This window comes from Micropterus dolomieu, linkage group LG22, assembly GCF_021292245.1.
Source record: "Micropterus dolomieu isolate WLL.071019.BEF.003 ecotype Adirondacks linkage group LG22, ASM2129224v1, whole genome shotgun sequence".
Lineage (NCBI taxonomy): Eukaryota > Metazoa > Chordata > Actinopteri > Centrarchiformes > Centrarchidae > Micropterus > Micropterus dolomieu.
In genome coordinates this window covers 5,206,359-5,226,764 of record NC_060171.1, presented here as the reverse complement: position 1 = coordinate 5,226,764, position 20,406 = coordinate 5,206,359, and the positions used below count along the sequence as shown (strand labels likewise).

The window sequence follows — 20,406 nt, the reverse complement described above, 5'->3', positions numbered from 1 at the left end:
ACACTCCCACTTCACGCAGTGACTGGCCAGGTTTGCTTGTATGTTGTTCCTCAAATGTAAGTCCCTTTGTATAAAAGCAAATGAGTAAATGTTATCTAATGTAGTTGTTCAGAAATGGAAAAGAAATGCAATACAAATAATTCAACTGACTGTATTTTACAAGCCGAACCATGTTGTCAATTTCCTGTAACGCCAAACCAATGGAGCTAAAAGAGGTAGTAATGACATATTGTACAATCGTACAGTCTTAAAACTGCTACTACTGGACAGGTTTGGACAATTATGTGTGAGGTAACGCCAAACACACCAGAGACACATGATTAAAAGTTGTACAAAACAATATCACACATTCATTTTAAATATGAGTCATCAGTTTGTGGCTCAGTCAGGTTGCTTAATGGAGAGATGATGATAAGAGATTAGTGGAGGGTGGCATTTTGGTAAAAAGTAGCTAAAATACAAAATAGCTGCCGGAGATAAAAATAACTGAAATACAGTCTTGTATCTTTTGAAGAATAGTTTTGACAGGCAGCTGCCAGTCATTGAAGTATTTGCACTCATTTTTCCTTCTCACCGTCTGCGGTCTTTGCTGGACGGTGATTCCCTGTGCCGTCTTGTGGGGGGGCGTCTCTTGGCCGGGAGAGTTGGAGAACATTATCAAGTCGTCCTTGGCCTGAGAGATCTGTGGGAGATGATCATGAGCGATTGTTAGCAGCAGGTAAAAGCTCGACTGAATGATTGTAACAACACACCGCTTAATCAGTGCGAGTTAGTGTACAACAGGTGAGGACTGTTATTATTTAAAGTAAAATTACAGGGTGGGAATTTGGCGATGAGGTGTCATCAGCCTCAGGGTCACGCAGGTGAAGGTGCAGGATTAGGGGATTATTTTTAAAGGTCAATTGTGATACCAAATATTTAAAAACAAAGCTGTCAAGAGATTATGTTTTTGGCATAGTTGGTGAAGTACGTCTTTGAGGGATGTTGCATTTCTCAATAATTGCAAACATTTCCAACAAAATCAGTGTTTTTCATTAGAACTTGGGTGAAAATATATCTGAAACAACATTTAGATCAGGACACTAAACTCTACACCGAATGTCAGACTGATGATATACTTTCAGACCAGTTAGCAGTTTTTAGCGCAGGTTTTAGAGACTCTCACCACTGAAGCTGTTTAATAACTACAGTGGAATCATTTCTTGTTTGAAATAACCTATTTAATTGGGTTGATTTTGTCCAAACGGCTAGTTAAAGATAAATGTCATTACTTCGCCAGTGGCGTGTAGCAGACACACATGGTCTCTATATTTAGAAAGACGACACTGATGAATTAAAAAGCCAGGCATGAGTCAAAACATGTGACCTAAAAGCAGAGTGTTATTAAGACCTGTGTAGCTTCTGAATGGAAAAATGTTTTCTGAGGAGTAAGTATTTTGCTGGATGACAGAGACATGACTTAGTAGTCAGAGGTCCATCTTTATGTGTCACCTATGCTGAATCTATACAGCTTTAATACACTGTACTGCTGATGTGAATTTGTCATATCAAACAGTAGTATTAGATTAAATAGTTTAGTCTATTTTAATTTGTTTACACTGCTATAAAAGATGCTATTACAAACTCTGTATATTGATAACCTGACATATTGGTGTATGATTAATTTAAACCTGCAATAAAACGTTTTGGCCACTTGGGGGCAGCAGAAACAAGTTGTTAACAGATAAGATTGACATATCGTCACCTTTCATGTAGATATGGCGAACTTGTAAGCAAACAGCTGTTTATTTACACATTCAGCAGTTACGGAGCAACATTATCATTAATTTGGAGTCATGTTTGGAGAATGTAAGTCCAATGTTCACTCCCTTTTTGCTCTGTTTTTGCTCTCCACTAACTCTTCAAGGAAATATCTGGCTCTTCAGCTGCTAAATGCTCCACTATGTACAAGCTGGTCTCTAACTTTGTCTGGCTGTTTGGTGCTGAGCAGGTAGTGTACAGTAGGTTTTTAGAGTGTTTTCTCTGAAAATAGGCAGAAAATAATGCTATGAGAGCAGAGGGTGTGAACCAAAAGAGTTAAGTTGTGCAGACAGACAGCTAGACAATGTGCTGAAACTCACTTTAAAGCTCTGTAGAGCCGAGGGGAGCGGCAGATTTAGCAGATATTCTTTGTAGGTTCATCACTACTTTAATATTGTCATTTGATGCATTATTCTTATAAAAATATAGACTATGGGTTCTTTGATAATGTTTGTGTCAGCAGCCGATGGCTCTGTACTGCTGTGTTTGTGCTAAATGTCTTACATTTTTTCATAGCACATTTATTATAACTGTACACTTGAAAAAAAATCTATTGTCCTTTTAAGCCCTTTGCTGCTACAGTACAGAAAAACAATACTTAATTTAAATCCACAGCAGCATCACAACATGACACCTATAGCTACATCACTTAAAACACAAGAAGAGAGGTGCTGACGGTGTGTGTGTGGGTGGGGGTGTGTGTGGGTGATTGACAGTACCTTGCTTATGTCTGGCTCTGACTTGCTGGAGCACATGGTCTGCAGCTCTCTGATCAAATCTGTCTCATCATCAGAGAACACAGACAGACCTACAGGCTCCCTACAAATTAAGAAAATTTAATTTAGTGTCCTATTTTAGCTTTTAGTACAGAGACGTGAAACATCACAACAAACTAACTCAGCTATTTAACATGCTTATAATTACTCTTGCTGGTGCTGTGTGAGTCTTGTTTATTTGACTAAAGCAGACAAATTTCATTAGTGAGACAATTCTGCTCTCTGCTGAAAATCCTACTACAGTACGAGCGCTACACTGTTGGACCACTGCTACCAATACTAATAATTATCAGAGAGAACACAAACCTCTGGCCATTGGCGATGAAGCTGACATCAGTGCTAGACAGTGAACCTGCATCACAAGCATAAATGAACATATGTATTAAAAAAAACATCACATGAAAAGGTCAGTCAATTACAAAAACATATTTTCAGATGTCTGCCTCCACATACAAAGAAGGTGAATGAGATTTTGATTGCTGTACTCACAGCATTTATCTTAATACATTTGCAAAAAACTAAACATGTCTTTACACAAACAAATGTCCCGTTCATCAGAATAATCCATCAACCTTTCTGTAAACAGTTTTAATTAGAAACAAATTCCTATCAAAATGTAAACTATGGGGTAAACTATCCAGTTTGTTTGTTTATTTAAAAAGGGACAATGCACATTAATGAACACAAACACAACGAGCCAGATTTAGCCGTACAGACTAATTTTCATCTGGAGTTTTGAGGTCTGTGGATTATCCTGAGCCACAGGGACATTGTTTGAATGACAGCAGCATGCAGCATGTTAAGCCTGTTAAATAGCGCCCCCTTGTGGATGCTGCTGGCACAAAGCTGGTGTCCCCAGTACAGGGCTGGACCCTCTGAAATCCAAATTTCTAGACATCTAGTCTTCACTATAGATCAAAAAGTATCCTTCGAATGTAGCTTAAAAATCCTTGTTTATCTGAAAGTTGACACCCCTGGTGGATTCTTTGCAGCCCTTAATGATTATAGTCATTTGTTGCAAGGACATTTAATGGGGCATTGAGGTCGTCCTGTCCTAATGTCAGGATTTTATTACATAACCATGCCATATTGTAAAGTTGCAGGATGTAAATAATGAAAGTCAAGATTTAACTGCTCTTTGTTTGCACCCTGCATGTGTCATTGATTTTTAGGTATTTATGTGAAATGTTATCAGCCTGCCCAAGTTCTGTTTTTTACACAGATATGAGGGAATCTTCCTGTTGACAGACATGGAATTTTCTGACTTTACAAAATTTACTAGGCGTGGCTGAAAACACCATTACTTTTGGTCAATTTTCAAGTCCTCTGTGAGGCTGCACAATGTCATTTGGGGAGGAGGAACAACTGGTTCAGCGTGAGTTTAAGGTGATTTGAAGGACACAGCTTCATGGTGCTTAAGATGGTCCAAACCCTTTGAACTGGGACACAGCTTGTCTCACTGCTGGCAGAGCAGCCATCTTACCCTCTCTAAAGGAACCGCCACAGCTCCAGTTTAAGGCGGGGCTTCCCTTCTTCCGAGGGCTGGTGTTGGATCGTCTCAACTTGCTGCCGTCTCGTCCCTTTCTTCCCCGTCCGCTGCAATTTCCTTTATAGGAGCCGATGGCTGTCAGAGGGAAGGTCCCGCCCCGAAATTCCAGCAGGTATCTGTCTATCTCTGCAGGAGGTGAAGGAAAAAAACCATCAGTTTCTGTCACACTTTTGTCCAATTGCTTTTCTTTGTCTATCGTTTTGTTCCCGGCTGAAACAACAGCTGTTGAAGCACGTGAATGAACCCTCCTCGTCAACTGTGACACACACACACACACCGTGTCGAGGCAGAGGGCAGCCCAGGAGAACAGCCTTGTTGACCAGGATGCTGAGGGCGGCTTTCACCACAGCCTGCTGCCCGGCACTCAGCCCACAGTTGCTAGGAGACTGTCGCTGAGACGACGGCGATGTGGAAGTAGTAGAGGAGGAGCGCTTGGCGGTTACCCGAGAGATGATGGCTTCTTCCACGCGGGGGACGACCACGGCATTCCAGAGCCGAGCCAGCCACCTGAACACACACACACACGGGCAGACACACACATCAGCCTCATAGTCAGACTGAAGGTCTCCACTTCGTTTTGTGGGATTAACATTTTTATTAGACGGGCGGAGGTCTGCGTGACACATATTAGAGTTACCATTGTGTCTAAGCCTTTATATTCATAGCTCCACGGGATTCTGTTTCCCAAGGAGGTCCTGGATAGACAAGCTGATCTTTGACTGTGCCTGGACAGTCGTGGGTCTGGCCTTGTTAAGGCGTGCAGGTGTCCTCTCCGTTGTTTATTTCCTTGTCGTAAGCTGTTTTATAAACTATTTTCTGGTTTAACTTCACAGATCATTATCGCTCTTAAACATGGACACTTAACTCCCAGAAAAAAAAGGGAATGGCTGTTTTTTACTATTATGTAATTTAATTGAAAAGGTGACAACAATTAAAACAGGGTTAGAAAGTCCCCGTTTCCAGGCTCTAATTCCAAGATATACGGACAGAAATCCCTGCTTTTACTAGAAAATAAAGGCAGATGTGCTGAGTTTCTCAAATAGGAAATATTTGAGACATTAGACATCCAATAAAACAGTATTTTTCTTTTCTTTTTATTAAGTAAACATTTCAAACAATCATTGGTTCCTAGTTTCTCAATGTGACAATTTGCTTGTTTTCTCTGTTTTATATCATAGTAAACCTTAAGACACACTTTGAAGATGTTGTCATGGTATTTTTCACTAATTTCTGGAATTTTAGAAACTAAATGATAAAAACATTATGCAGAGATTAAACAACAATTGCAGTAACTTTAATAGCAACTAGTTAGCTAAGAAAGCTTTATTATTCCTGCTCTCACCTTGAGTCCAATATTTTCTCATGCTTCCAAGTGTTTTAGTAAAAGGAAACGGGTAAATATTCATATAAACATCATATTAGCTAATCTAACACTTAGCCAGACTGACTTCACTAGCCAGTGTCTGCCAACACTGCATTGTAAACTATATCTGAAAGAATGAGATCATTATTTATTCTATGGTAACATGCAATTTAATAACATGAGCAGTTTTGTTTATCACACAGGAACACACCTGACGATTGCCTCTGTGTTGCTTGGAACCACAGGGCAGGACAGGAAGAGCTGCGGGCCTAGCAAAGCCTCGTGGGTCCCCAGACGGGACAGACAGGCGTTGAGCTGCTGCCAAACCTGGCTCACCCACAACACCGAACGCTCCATGATGCCATCAGGTAACCAAACTCCAGTCCCCGTCTGGAGGAGAAATGAAAGTTTTTACTTTTTGCCTTTGTCTTGCTGATAAAACACTACTGAACTGAAATAAGAGAGTGATGCAACAAACAGATTTTAATTGACTTTCTTGACAGTTTAATCAATTAAAACACTCCGCTTGACAACAAAACAGCTCGTTATGTATTCTTAACGATTTCTCCCTGCATATATTCATTTTATCGCTCTATTTTAAAGTCACAGCACTCTGATGCTGCACTATGAATACTGATAAATCTAAAAGTCTTTTGGAATTACAATCTTCATAACAGCTGCTGTTTGACATTAATTTTTACCATTAACCATTTTAAGTTTGACTTTTGTGTGTTTATCTTTTTCACTAAGACAATGAGAAAGATGGTAGATACATGTTTATCAATCTTTGAAACAACACTTGTTTTATTCATTTTTGTGGAGTGAAATTTGCCACATGGTTATTAACTACTAAAATCAGTCTAGATGTGATTTTGCATATTGCGTGTGATAAGTTTCCAAATGTCTTTGCTGTGTTGATTTATGGTGTCTGATCACATTTCAACTATAGCATTTATCATTCTGATCAAGTTGCCTGCCCTGTTCTGCTGTCTGAGTTCAGCCCTATTTCCATTCAAGATCTCTGATATAGTTTCTCACATATCCATGATCCTGCCCTACTGACATAATCTCTACCAAATTTCCTGCCTGTCATTGCTCTCTGTCTTCTCTCTATTGTCTATCCATCTCTGGCCTCTGACTGCATACCAGACTATTTCGAGAGAGCCAGTGTCTTCCCACTCCTCAAAAAAACCTCCCTAGATGCCACCATTTTAGCCATCTACAGGCCCATTTCCAAACTTCCATTGATTTCTAAAATCTTTTCTTTTTTTTTAAAAAGTCCCACCAGCTTCTCCATCTAGTAGATAATCACCTACCCATTTTGTTAAATAAATCTTTAGTTAAAAGTCACGTGTTCTCTCCTCTTTGCCCTCCCTTTTTGCCGGGCTGTGAGACCATATAAATGACATTATTATTATTATTATACATCCCAGTTTGGTAACCATAAAAAACAAAAACAGCAGTGAACACCACGTCCACAATAAATGATGTTGTCTCTGTCTTTGACAGTTGCAACTAAATTGTCTCACTGACCTTATGAAGCAGCTTCCTGCGAAGGTGCCTTCCCAGCAGGCCGTGCAGTGGCTCCTGGTCCCAGCGCAGTGTTACCCAGCGGAAGTGCTGCTGCAGGCGGAGCTCTGATCCCTGCAGACGGTGCTTAGACAGCGTGGCAATCAGGAAGCTGCCTTCACAGAAGTGGTGGAGACCTGGGGGGATTGATAATCAGGAGGGAAAGTAGAACAGGATATCAATTAATTTTCTATTATTCTGTTAGTTCTTTTACAAACAGATCCATGTCACCAATAAGCCCAATTCCTATATATGTTCTGATTCTACTACATATTTGTATGGTGTTATTTTAATGGCACCACAAGACCTTTTAAGATCAGGTATGAAAAAGTATTAAAGCAGACTAAATATTTGAGATTTATGGTTGCATGAGCAGATTTTCTACTAATGCTCAAGCTGTATTAAGCTTAAAGTGTCAACTTTTTAATTAGTTTAACTTGGTCTAATTAAATCAACTTTAATTTTTAACATTGCTCTAAAGTGACATTTCTTAAGGCTTATAAGAAGAAATAAAAACGTTTGAACATTTTTGACTTTGGTGCCCCCTAGTAGTAAACATTGATAATATAATGTTGTAAGCACATAAATATTGCACATAGAGACTGTATAAGCTGTATAAGTGATTATGATTCAAATCAAAGCCTGGCTGCAGTTAGTCATACCAGTGTTGAGAACCAGCGGTGAAGCAGAGCCCCTGTTGTCCAGACTGTGGCAGAGGTCTCCCAGTAGGCCTGTTAGGGATGAAGCCTTCTCAAGTCCCTCCAGCAGCACTACCACACATTGACCAGTGTGACCACCAGGCTCCCTGACCCCTGACCCAACTGCTGGCACCAGGAAACCTGGGAAAGGAAGAGGCACAAGCCAACAGTCAGATTACTAATAATAACTTGTGAAAGTAAAGTACAAGTGTTTCAGTCATGTTGTGACAGTTATGTGGTTGTTGGCAAAGAGGACAAACTGTATATGGTTTTAAAAACAGGACAGTGATGGTTAAGTGCTAACAGAGGCATTCTATATAATTAACTCCAGCTTCTGAAATTTCCCAATTCAGATTTCAAGAATGGATTAACCCAAGAATATACCTTGAGAAATATTGTTTTACTTCTGACAATTTAAGCCTTGATTTATGCACGGTCACCACATTTCATTGTGCAAAGCTGTATTGCATAATGACAGTAAAGCTGAACCTAGACATTAGCTGCTGTACTTGTTTTACTGTAGTTTGTAGTTTTGTACTTATTTTACAAAACTACATGTTTTAAACTGTATTTGACTAACCATTTTGTTTAAGGTGTTGTAATTTATGCTCCAGGTAAAGCTGAGTTGTTTGTGTATTAAGGAACCTTAACCTAGGAATTATTTGAAGAACTGTTGTCAAAGGGTTAACAGGAATCTGTCACAGGCTGTGTTCAAAACCGCCTACTACACTAGCAGTATGTACTTATTTGGCATGAAGTATACAGTATGCAAAAATCTGCACTATGCCAAAAATTTTGGCAAATGTGTTTTTTGGGGAATTTCTGGGCAATCTTTGAGGAATTGATTTAGAAAAAATCTCCAGTATGCATCAGACCAATCTATCTTGTGTACCGTTTCCAATAATGCAAAGTGCTACAAAGGTCACAACAACCGGTCAGTGTTGAAGTGGTGAACTGCAGCATCCCCGCATCAGTGGTGGACAAGGAGGAAAATAACTGCTCTGTCCTTGAGAGAAAAAATATAGGTCGACATTAAGATTTAAGTTATGCATGTTGTGTGTTTTCTATTTGACAATCACTAAAGTAAAGTGTTGTGGGTAGTAGAACAAATGCAGCTCAATTTAACAATTTCATGCTGCATGCTACTATGAAACACTGTATGCAGTGTGTAGTACATATTGCTGTTAGTATGGACTAGGAGGTTCTGAATATAGCCACAGTTTCTAAGAGCCCATGACCTTTTCAAAGGTGCTGTTTAGTCAGACTAACAGGCTAACTAAATATTCAATATCATAGGAGACTAAGAAAACAAGCAAATATTCACATTTTGAACCAGAATGGACGTTAGAACCTGTGAATCTTTGGTATTTTTGCCTAAACAATCAATCAACAAATGATTAATTATCAAAAGAGTGTGTGTGTGTGTGTCCCTACCACAGGTGATGAAAGTCTCCAGCAGCTGCTCTTTGGTCAGGCTCTCCTCCACCTCCACCCTCACCACGTCACAGCCGAGCCCCCCCGCCTCCTGCTTGGCCTGGTGGAGACAGAGAGGGGAGAGAGAGAGAGAGAGAGAGAGTGATAAGACAGAGAGGTAAGATGGGAGCACGTTGTCATGGAAACAAAGGAAATCTACTACTACTATGCGCCGAGAGAAATGGAGCAAGAGGAGAATTTGAATGAGCAGAAAGGGCTTTTCCAGGCACATCACTGCTATCAAGGAGAGTACAGTCGAGATGCAGCTGCGGAAGACATTTTTCTGCCTTTTATTTCTTGTTGAGTTTTGTCGTATATCAGTATAATACACAAGTTTAAAATGCAGGTGAAAAGGGAGGCATGCAGCACTAAAGCTGCACTGTGGAAAAACAGAGAAATCAAGATGAGAAATTAAATGTATACAGCTGTTCTCTCTGACTGAATTCATATTAATTAAACACCGTCTTCAATGATCTGTTTAAGAGAGGGCCAACAATCTGTCTTTTCAAAGAGATCAGTGTTATAAATTTAAAAACCTAATAGTCATGAAATGCAATGAAAGAAAAATGGTGTACTTTTTCCATTTCTGTTTAAAAATGCATAATTTTTTTCCATACTACCACATTTTCTCTATATGCTCATCCAATTTCTGTGCCACTGCAAAAAACACCACCATGCATTAACCATGGTAACGCATCAGATTTAACGCCGCAGTGACTGAACAGTATTTGCCTGACAGTTACCAGTGTGCTGGCCGTCATCACTATTGATTTATCAGCTCTTCTCAGTTATCTTTCTTCCACTCAAATCCCTGACCTGTAGATGCAGGACCAGTGGCTGACCCTGCAGTATGTTTCATCATGTCGTAGGGAGAGATTTCATTGCATCATACTGTGCAGCAGAGCCAATTTTTTCTTCTCTTTAAAAAGGGAGAACTTGTCCTTGTTTTTAATCTCACTGAGATGGTAGGGCCATGTGTGAATTTGCTCTGAAGAGACATCGCTGTAAATAGGGGTTGTACGACAGATAACTGACAGTTAGTCCATTCACACATCAACATGAACCCTTTCTTCCCTTGAATGGACAGACGCACCAATCAGTGGCATTTGCCTGTATGGTTTGTTTAAGGTTTCAAATAAAACTCTACGGGTAGCTACAATAACCACAATTTACAATTGTTGACGTACAATTTACTGACAGATTTCTCTCTCATTTGCATGTGGGCCGAATTATTCCCTCTAAACATGGCATGTTATGCTCCGTCATGGAAGATGGTAGCTTTCACCACGATTAGTGCTTGTGAACTGGTGGATGTACCTTGATGCAGCGAGCAACCAGATTGGCGATGTACTCCTGACAGCTGCCCTCAAGCCCATGAAAGATGAGGCTACCATACTGTTCCACCTGGACAGAGACAGAGAAACAGGTGGATGAATTAGTTCGGTGAACTGACAAACAAAAGTGAGAACAGTTTAATAATGCATGTAGCGCTAATGAGGTTTTTATACTGCTGCAGTCTTTGACAATCTCTCTGGTTTAGGGCATAAACTAAATACTTAAAGAGAACATGAATGAACAAATAAATAAATTGGCTTAAGGAGATAATTGCTTTCTAGATCTGTTGACTATGTAAGAAGAAAACTGACCTTTAATTAGCTATAATAATTAGCTTTACTGATACTCTCTTACATGGGGATGGCACTGATATTTATATTTTTCCACTCACTTCTTTAACATAAACTGAAACAGTTAATTAATCAATTAGTTGATCTATAATAATTAATTGTAAGAATAAAAACAGTAGGTTGCAGCTTCCTTTTTATATATTCTTGTAAATAAAACTTTAATCTGCACAGGTTTTGGCTTTAGATCAAACTTAATATCTAAGACATAACTTTGCGCTCTGCTGAGTGAAGTACATTTGTCATTATTTGTGACATTTTATGGATTAAATGAATAATTGATTAAATGGAAAATAATACATGAATTCATTAATAATACAATAGTTGCAGCCTAAATGCTACAGCAATGATCTAAGCTGTGAAACAGATTTCACTGTTAGACTCTCAAGTCACTGTGGATTAAAGCATCAGCTTACTGTCAAAAATGTACATCAGTAATGAAAAGGGCTTGAGATTCTGCAGTTTCTTTGCGTGTACTGTCACTGTGCTATCATGCGTTTTATTGCTCGTGTAAAATGTAAAATTCTGATGACAAAAACCCACTTTGATTCCCTTAAGCTCTTATTTCTTCTCTTCAGCCAGGAGGGGGCACTGTAGCTGTCAGATCACTTTAATCCTCCCCGTTTCCTTTTATCTGTCCATCACTTCATCTTCCTCTACCATTCTCTTGGTGCAGTCTTCTAGCTTCCTCCCTATTTTTGAACGTCTTACTCATCTAATCCCTCGCAGTCCTTTGTGTGTGTTTGCATGAATGAGTGTGTGTGTGTGTGTGTGTGTACGTACCAGGCGGACGTAGTTGTGCAGCAGCGGCAGGGGGAAGAGGTATTCCAGAGCCAACTCATCGAGACACGACTCAGACAGACCTGTCAAAAACACACAAGCACAAAATTCACACAATAAATCCTCAAATCCGCTCTGGTTTACATGCTCAGTGTCAGCAAGCTTCAACTCCAGATACATCCCACAGCCACAAAGCTCAAGGTGCCCTTGTAGTTAGACTGAAACTTAAAAACAACACGTTCAATGCCCAGAACATTCAGCAGTTGTTTGCTTTTCAGCTAAGTGCCTGCAATATAGAAAATGTAAGCACTAATGTCAATTAATTAGAACAGAACGAGTGGTCAGTGTGGTTATTAACTCACTTAAGAGCTCTTAATGCTTTATATCAGTGAGTAGGATGAATTACAGCTGTAAGAGGTTTTAATCTATGTCCTGAGGAAATGCACACTAAACACACACATTTACTCATTATTCCTCAAAGATTGCCATTAAAACAACATTTTTTCTCAGATCCCCACAGAATCATTTCTAATTATTTTTAATGGTGAACATCAGTTTGATATGGAGATCAATCTTACTGCCTCAAAATCGTCCATGTAATTAAATATGACAATAATAACATAATAATAATAATAATAATAATATTTGTTGGAGGAATACTGTTGAACCAAGTGCAATTTTCCTGATACAAGCGGGGTAATTTGTCCAAACTGCCTTCCAGTTTCTCCTTAATTTCCTATTCCTTCTTTATAGATTCCTTAGAGACAAAAAAGAATAAAAAAATCCAGACATTTTGCTTGTTTTTAACTAAATGTGGGGACCTAACAACAACAATAAGTGATTTCCACACAGTACAAAGGGAAACGCATACCGGCACCATCTCATATGCATCAAAACATCCATTGTTTCTATGTAAGACCACACGCCTACAGCCCTTTGAAATGTGTCATCACGAATTGACGCACATCAACTTGTCAGGAAACGACACTGTTCTATTTTCCGCCATTGACGCGTGACAACTCTCCCAGTAAGTTTTGCCTTCCTAATTTCCGCACCCTGCCTACTACTTCTTGCACTTATCAAATGTAATGTTAATGTTTTATTTTACAGGTCTGTTATTACCCAGGAAGTTGTCTGGAATGAATTACGTAATTTTCTCACTAATTATTAGTAAAATTGACACTATTATTACAGTTTTTTGAGATTAGTCAGTTGTGTTGAGTTTATAAATGGTTATTGGTTAATAGGAGACCTTTTCTTAAGAGAACAGCTGAATTTAAACCCAAGATGATATTAATTTCTTTCATTATTAATTAAAATGAGTAGTAGTAGTCGTAAAGTTACATATTAGCTCCTTTCTTGGGAATTTGAGGAAAGTATGACACAAGAAGAAAGCGAAAAAGAAAACTTGGGGGTTCAATTTGTTGAGTACTAGTAACCATCAACCAATTTTCATCGTCTCTTTATCAAATTTAGATGAATTTATTACAGCTGTTATTGCATTCAGAAATAGATTTTTTCCACCGAAGCATGTGAATGCTGTGAGTGAGAGACAGTTGAACAAACAGAGGGTGAAAGCCGAAGCGCTGGATGTTTCCTGGCTCTACGCCATCACAGTGATGGACTGACGGACATGCAGGTCGATATGGACCTCTGAGTCAGGACGAGAGGCAGAAAAACAGAAAATTGATGGAGTGAAGAGGAGGTGGGCAGAGATGGAGAGCTTGGCTGCTGCTAGCCCCGATTTCCATGGTGCCAGACTATTGTCTTTTTTTCCTGACTCACTGAGAGGAGAAAGGCACTAGATAAAGCAATTCAAGCGACTGAGGCAGCTAAAAAGCAGCAGCAGCAGACAGAAAGAAACATTATTCCAATATCTGTAGAGCGAGACTCATCTATAATCATTAACTGTGGTGTCTTCCATGACCCTGTTGTGGTTCCAGTTATGTCTTTCAAAATGGTGTGTGCTATTTTAAGCAGGTTTTTAGGTACTGCTTGGATATTTCATAATCATCATCAAAAAAAAAAAAAAGGCACAGCTTCAACATTCCAGTGCCAATATTACTGAACACCATCATTTCATATTACAGATCAACCTTAAAAGGGCTTTTTTTTTTCCTTTCTGCGCCAGCTTTGATAATCTTGATAATCATCTTTATACATAGCTAGCAATCTAGCTACATCCATGAAACATAACCCCTGTGCAGGTTGTTAAAATAACAACTCTTAAATCAACATATCATGTAAAAAGGCAAGTTAAACGGTCCAAGCAGCCGTTACTACAGCTCCTTATGAATTACTGAATTATTTCCAAATTATTCCTGAACTTTCATTAATTTAAACCAATACTTTTATGATTTTGTCATTTAACCATCATGATTCTGCTCTTTCGCATTAATCTTGGTTAGGCAGCCACAGGTCTATCAGTAGCAATTAAAAATGTGAAGAAAAAAAAAAAAAAGCATGTAGTCTGCAACAGCTGGCTGAGGTAACCCATATTCTTTTTTCAGCAGCTCGGTACCGATTGCACAAAACTAAATCAGTGACCACATTTAATCTGGAATGGAGCGACATCCGCTTGACTGTAAGTGCCAGTCACACTTGTGAAAAACATGGTTCCTTGGCACCATTTCCTCTCAATCCTTGCCTGTTTGCTTGATGTGCCTCACGGCCACGAAAGTGCCCATTCTGTGCAAACGTGTCCGTATGCCATTATTTTCTGCAAGTGGATAGTGTGTTTTGCATCTTGATTATGGCTCTATTTTGAATGGATGATGGACTTGTGGGTCAGCTTTGTTAAGATTTATATCTATTTACACAGTATGTGCAGCACTATTACTTTTTTTGAAATACTACTTTTGCTGCATTTTATTTGGCTGAATGGATGTGTTGAATGTGATTGCAGACATGTGGACCCTGAGGACATGTAATTGTAAGCTGGGGTAATGTACATGTAAGTGTTACGTATTTGTATAGCGCCTTTCTAGTTTTTTCTACCACTCAAAGCGCTTTTACACTTTATCTGCATTCACACACATTCATTGAGCCAAAGTGCTCAAACCGAAACTTACATTCATACACTGGTGGAACAGCCACCAGAGCAATTCGGGGTTCAGTCTCTTACCCAAGGACACTTTGACATGCAGCCTGGAGGAGCCGGGGATTGAACCGCCAACCTTCCGATTAACGGGCAACCCTGCGACATACCTGCTCTGTCACAGTGGCACTGTTGGCGTAGGACTATTGAAATAATTAATTTGATTAATCACAATAACTTTTTAATTCTGATTTTGTTCAGATTTAGACTGATTATTAGCCAAAATACTAAAAATGTTCTGGCTGAAATTTCCCTTCATGCAATGTGGCTCAGTAGGCAGATCCTGGTACATCACTGCCCACGTTACAAATGCATCCAAACTGATTTGTAAGGCCCTTTCATCCACCAAATGGCATTTGTTATCAGAGACAATAGCTCTGATTCTGGTTTTGGCTCAGTGCTGCTGAATGAACTCAGACTCTGGTTGCCAGGTTTGTACCTTTGAGGCGGATGGTGATGCACTGGCTGAGAGGCTTTCTGACCAGGTCCCAGGGGGATAGAGGCAGCTCCTGACCTGGCAACCACTCAGTATCTCCTGGAAGAGAAAAGCAGGGACAGAGACGCATTAGGACAGTAAGTGTAAATGAGTTCACACACATAACAAGTAATATGAAACGACAAATGGGGTTGCTGGCTTACAAAAAGACATAAAATACATACATTATATGCATAAAATATGGTATATGAATAAACTATATGCACTACAATGTATAATTTATCTGCATGATATTTTACATGTCTCTTTCTGCCACACCCTCATTAATAATACCTGAAGCACAGAATGTACTTTTCTTAAGGACTGCTAAAGAGATACAACATTAATATAAAAAATTATTCTCCTCTATATGAAGCTGGTGAAACAATATCCCTGCTTCTCTCACAGGGTCTAATTAGAGCAAATACACATCACATTAAGACGATGCATCTTGGTGTTGTTGTAGAAATAAAGTGCTAAATATATTTTCTGGACAGTGGAGTAGGTCCCTACTACATGATCTAAAGAATGCCAGTATGAAAACCATAACATGCTGAGAACATTGTGCTGTGTCAGTACATTGTGTACACCGTTTTCTCCTACTAGACTTCATGTCTTCTTTTCCATGATACTTATACGTTTGCATCAAGCATTCTCTTTAATAGGATAGCTGCACCTGAAATCAAATCTCATAGGTACAAGTTTTTCCCCTTTCATGCACTTGAATGCATCAACAACAGTGTTCAGAACAGCCCCTGCTCTCAAATGCATCGCCGTGCAACAACACAACAAAACATGATGTTTATGGTTTCCACTCTCTGTTGTTGTTTCAATATCATACTGACATGTCTGATTGTTTTCTCACTAGCACTTTTCACATATGTATGAGAGAAGAACTATATTTCTAAAACCTTTAAAAATGAAATGCATCGGTAAATGTCCAGACAGCTTATTTGGGCGACATCACTTCCTCCATAGAAAAACAATGTCAACCAGCTCACATCGTTGCACATTTCATAAGTTTAACAAACAAGAACGTGCTGCTAGGTGCTTGCAGGTCATGGTCAATCTTTAAATCATTTCTGCTTATTATAAAACAAACAAAAAAAGCTCACTTCGTATGCTGCTACAATTACAGTACTATGCAGCTAATAGATTATATTAAAACAGGAAAAGGGGCATAAGTTAATCTTATTACAACACTAATTGAATAAAACTGGAAAAGTCGAACAGACCGAAATGTCGTAAACGGATAAATATACCAGCAGTGTGACAGTGATGGAGACTGTTATTCAAGTGCTTCCCTCTAACAACCTGTCACATATTTGTGTGTGAGGAGACTGTTTTGAATTGAACTGAGACCTACAGTAAAACACTAGTAAAGTTTTAAGTTAAGTCACCACATACTGTAGAACTAAAAGCCTTTCCAACATAGTTCTGTGGACAATAACAATGGAACAATGGCAACAGAGGTGCTGACGATTCAGCAAAAGGCTCAGTAACAGATGACTTAAAGTCGCAGTTTTAAGGGGGGGCAGCTCTACACTCCCACAGTAAAGTCCAAAAGTGGGTTTAAATTCCCCTGCGGTAAAATACAGTAGAGCGTCCTGAAAACTTACTAAACTATTGCTGCACTTTTGTTTCATCCCCAAAGAGAAACTCTTAAAAAAGGTAGCGGTTTTTCTCCCTAATTGAACATCCAACTTTATGAGAAATTTACTTTATATTTCATGTTGAACTTCCCTTTCTACAAAGAAGTTATCATGTGCTACCGCTCCACAGTAAAAGCAACACAGGAGCAGAGGTTGCTGGTTGTATTCACACTGGAACCAGCCATGTAGAAGCTAGGGATGCAAATCATTTTTATTATCGATTAAGCTGTTTATTTTTCAAGAATTATCAATTGATCCTCTAGTCTATAACATGTCAGGCCATAAACCTGAAGTTACTCCATTTACAGTACTATCATAGAAGATCAGAAAATAAGCATAAGTATTCCTATTTCAAAAGCTAGAACCAGTGAAGGAGGATTGCAACTAACAATTATTTTAATTATTGATTATTAGTTGAAGTGTAAAACACCAAAAACAGTGAAAAATGCCCATTGCAATTTCATCCGGCCCAAGATGATGCCAACAAATGTCTTGTCTTTGACCATCAGTCCAAAACCTAAAGAGAATGTGGGACCCTGTAAAGTCTCACATTTGAAAACCTGGAACCATCTAATGTTTGAAAGTTTTGCTTGAAAAAAATTTTAAAACATTAATTGATAATCAAATTAGCTGCTGATTAATTATTTATCCATTGACTTAATCACTGCAGCTTATCAGAGAAGTTTTGGCAAACTCAGCTCAAATATGTTTAATAACCTCAGTGTTCTTTGTGCTGCTGCTCTCTTGGTCAAGACATTCCTGTAAACAAGGTGTTTATTCTTAATAATGATGCTTATTCTTGGTGAAAAACTATATATCGAATTTATTTGCTTAATTTTCTGGCGATTGACTTTGGTGTTAAGAACTAGTTGAAACATGTAAGAAGTTTTAGTGCTGTCAAAACACTGCCGTCAAACTGCCTGAATCAAATGTGAATTCCCAACAAAAGTATTACTGAGCAACACACACACCCCCCAAAGATTGTCTGGATGTCTGCAGTTTGATCCTGTCTGCCTCAGAAGACAGACATTTTCTCCTAAATTGGCATCTTGCAACCCACCCCCACCCCAATCTCATCCATTATGCATCTCTCCACCGCTAGTGCTTTCTTTTATCATCATCCCCATAACACACACACACACACCTATCTATGTTGCATGGATGTAAAGATAGACAAACAGGAGAGACAAAAGCAGAGAGAGTGAGTCCTTGTTGTTTGAGGACATAGAGTTCCTTTTTTTCCCCCCAGTCTCGACCAGACCTGCACTGCACACACACACCTAATCCAACACACATTTAACGCTAAACTTAAACCAGCCAATCACACACTGGTGAAATTTGATCACTAGAAAAAACAAACGTAAAGGCAACATATGCGCTCTCCACATGTTCCAGCAAATTAATAATTCATCGATTCAAAGAAAAAGAAGATCAGTATCGTGTGTGTGTGAGAAGCTCTGACCATCAGCCAAACAAACACCATCTCATCTGACACAGCACATCATCTTCCAGCTGAAAATACAGGAAGCAGCTTTCCATTACAGTTAAAATACATACAGGTTACAGCCAGTCAGTAATGTTAAATGACAGGAAACCGTCTGAGATAGAATTTAGTGAAATTGAGAAAACCAAATTACACAATGCTTTTGACTCAGTACATCAACATACACACAGTACACAGGAACACCTAGCTAAAACTAAGTCTAATACAGCTGCCCTTGCCTCAATCCCACGAGGTTAAAATGTTCAGATGTTGTTTTAGAGAGGCGTTGATTGAACTTTATGGTCATTCTGGGAGCTGTACTTCATGGTGCTGTTGAATTGTATTGAGTTATACTGACAGGTGAATCAAAAATGTTCTCAGCCCCGTGTATAGCAATTATCATAAAGAGGAATAAACACCTCTGTTGAACAGTTTCAATGAAAAACATTATTATACCCTTCATGGAGGGTGGGTTTATTGCAGGACGGTTGGATTACACAGCAATAGTTTTAGCTGTAGGTAGTTAGCTACTGGTATGTCTCCAAGCTCAACTAATAAGGTAGATTTATTTCATTGTTTATATCAATTCAGTAAAGCTTTGTTACCTTGCTATATAAACAGATAATTAAAGGCAAAATAACTGGCACAAACACTAGTCCATGCTAAGGCTAGTCTCTATTAGGTTAGCTAGCAAGTACCGACCCTTTTAAATCTATGCTAGGTGGACACATTTAAAGTTGACTTCAGAAAAGTGTGTCACTGTGTACCATAATCAAGCTAATAAAGTACACCTCCCAGCTCTTCAATAGGATACTTTTCAGGATTTTATGCTACACATTTTAAAATAGTTCTGTATCTACTTAAATTGTCATGGTTGGTTAGCTATCTAGCCTGCCAGTTAAGCCAAATGACTTTAGAGTCAACACAGTGCTGCTTTTAATATTGTAGCTGGTAGATTAATTTATGTTAATTTAGGTTTCCTGGACCTATAGGTAACTATATATATATACATACACACACACACACACACACACACACACACACATACATACATACATACATACATACATACATACATACATACATACATACATACATACATACATACATACATACACACACTCAACCAGATGAATCCCTGAGCAGTTCTCCATCAACACAGAAATTAGCAATTTAATTATTATGTGACAGCCTTATTTTACCTTTAACGCAATCAGCTGCTTACAAACACTGTTGTCCAATTCATAGTTTTCACGTGACGTCACATTCCAAGGAAAACGCTCCCTTGGAGGGCAAAAAAAGACGTTATTTTCCGCTGCCTGCCAACCAATAAGCAAGAGATACACGGTTACTTTGAGTTTGTTACTTTTTGTGTTGCAAAAATGCTGGATGGTTGTTGTGCTTTCGGATTTACTAATCCAGGAGGAGACAAGCCTGGGCTGTGTAAGGTGAGGGATTCCCCAGAAGGTAAAACTAAACACTGCCGCAGTCGAGCAGCGGCAGGGACCTGACGGTTTTTAACGGTAGAAATGCGACAGCGGATGCCGTTATTTGGATCAGATATGCCAACACTTGCAGTTTGTGTTCATATCTTTCTTTTTCTTAAGTTGAAAGGTGATACAAATAAAATGTGACTGCTTTTGCGGCGTCTCTACCGGGGCTTCGCGGTGTTGGTTTGTCGTTTTGCCCTCCAGGTCACCACGCATGTCACGTGACTGAAAACTATGAATATGGCCACCACAGGCTACCATACACGATGCAGGATTCTATATGCTACAGTCTATTTACTTAAGAGGACTGTTAAGTTTACATTACACGGACAGGAGCTGGCAACATTAACCTATAGTTAAGAGTGAGAGAGAAGAGGAGGCAATGACTACTGCCAACAAGCTACACCTCATCCTGTTGATGTTTAAGCATGTACTTAATCACTAAAAAGGTAGTAGAAATGATCATCAGGAGGGGAATAAAAGTATTGTATCTGGGGGGGGGGGGGGGGACAGGAGAAT

The 20,406-nt window shown here is 39.1% G+C and overlaps 1 protein-coding gene across 1 annotated transcript in view; it reads right to left on the bottom strand.

Annotated features, from left to right (window-relative positions):
• The window catches only part of cttnbp2 (cortactin binding protein 2), a 46,791-nt gene that overhangs the window by 1,764 nt on the left and 24,621 nt on the right, over window positions 1-20,406 (bottom strand). Inside the window, exons 9-20 of the mRNA XM_046037424.1 lie at window positions 15,227-15,322; window positions 11,694-11,773; window positions 10,546-10,632; window positions 9,190-9,289; window positions 7,720-7,896; window positions 7,022-7,194; window positions 5,700-5,878; window positions 4,403-4,632; window positions 4,060-4,251; window positions 2,883-2,928; window positions 2,520-2,619; window positions 575-682 (exon numbers count right to left, since the gene is read on the bottom strand). Of these exons, the coding sequence (XP_045893380.1) occupies window positions 575-682; window positions 2,520-2,619; window positions 2,883-2,928; window positions 4,060-4,251; window positions 4,403-4,632; window positions 5,700-5,878; window positions 7,022-7,194; window positions 7,720-7,896; window positions 9,190-9,289; window positions 10,546-10,632; window positions 11,694-11,773; window positions 15,227-15,322 (1,568 nt within the window). The remainder of the gene's footprint in view (window positions 1-574; window positions 683-2,519; window positions 2,620-2,882; window positions 2,929-4,059; window positions 4,252-4,402; window positions 4,633-5,699; window positions 5,879-7,021; window positions 7,195-7,719; window positions 7,897-9,189; window positions 9,290-10,545; window positions 10,633-11,693; window positions 11,774-15,226; window positions 15,323-20,406) is intronic.